Genomic DNA, 816 nt, shown 5'->3' with positions numbered 1-816 from the left:
GGGTGCGGCCGCGGCTGGTGTTGAAGTCGTCACGCAGCTTCTCGTACACCTGCGGGAGGGCATGTGTTGGTGACATTTATGGCTTAAGAAGTGATTAAGTTGTAGCCAGGGCACAGGGTTGGGTTGGGTGGCAGAGGGTCAGCAGATGCCGCCTTGCTCACAATGCTCAACGCACCGTAGTTGCGGCCCCGGTTCGCCCCGACCCTTCCCGAGCCCCCCAGCAACCCAACGCCTCCACAGCCCCCATGCGGCCTCTTTACGGCCTACATACGTGGCGCCCCCGCGCCGTCTTGCGTGAGACGGCCCAAATCCAAATCAAGAACACACACGCACACTTTCCTACACCCGCCCGCACCTTCTTGACGCCCTTGTCCCCCACGTCCAGCTCCGGCGGCCGCACGTACACCACCACCCACTCCGCGCCCAGCACGCCCGCCGGCGCCGCCGCCGCGCCGCCGCCGCCGCCGCCGCCCAGCAGCCCCAGCCCCATGCCGCCCAGCAGGCCTCCTCCTCCTCCGCCGCCGCCGCCCGCCTCCCTGCCCCCGGCCCCCAGGCCACCGCCTCCCGCTCCTCCTCCTCCTCCGCCTCCTCCCCCGCCCGGCTGGTGCGCTGGCGGCCCGCCCCAGTCCCGCTCCAGGTCGGCTATGGCCTTCTTCAGGGCCGGCTTGGTCACGTTTCGGTACTCGGTGGGGTCGGCCGTGGCCACCTGCGGGCAGGCAGGAGCGGGGCATTGCATTCATGATTAGCTAAGGAAATGGTAGACGGTAGGCAACCGTGGGGGAAGGGGGACGCGGAGGGCAGCGTGGGGGGGAGGGC

The 816-nt window shown here is 69.6% G+C and overlaps 1 protein-coding gene across 1 annotated transcript in view; it reads right to left on the bottom strand.

Moving 5' to 3' along the window:
• The window catches only part of CHLRE_01g003500v5 (uncharacterized protein), a 19122-nt gene that overhangs the window by 17227 nt on the left and 1079 nt on the right, over window positions 1-816 (bottom strand). The window contains exons 4-5 of the mRNA XM_043058146.1: window positions 356-706; window positions 36-49 (exon numbers count right to left, since the gene is read on the bottom strand). Coding sequence (XP_042928060.1) covers window positions 36-49; window positions 356-706 — 365 coding nt within the window. The remainder of the gene's footprint in view (window positions 1-35; window positions 50-355; window positions 707-816) is intronic.

This window comes from Chlamydomonas reinhardtii, chromosome 1 (assembly GCF_000002595.2).
Source record: "Chlamydomonas reinhardtii strain CC-503 cw92 mt+ chromosome 1, whole genome shotgun sequence".
NCBI classification, from domain to species: Eukaryota; Viridiplantae; Chlorophyta; class Chlorophyceae; order Chlamydomonadales; family Chlamydomonadaceae; genus Chlamydomonas; species Chlamydomonas reinhardtii.
Note: the sequence above shows the minus strand (reverse complement) of the source record. Positions and strands in the feature narration are given on the sequence as shown.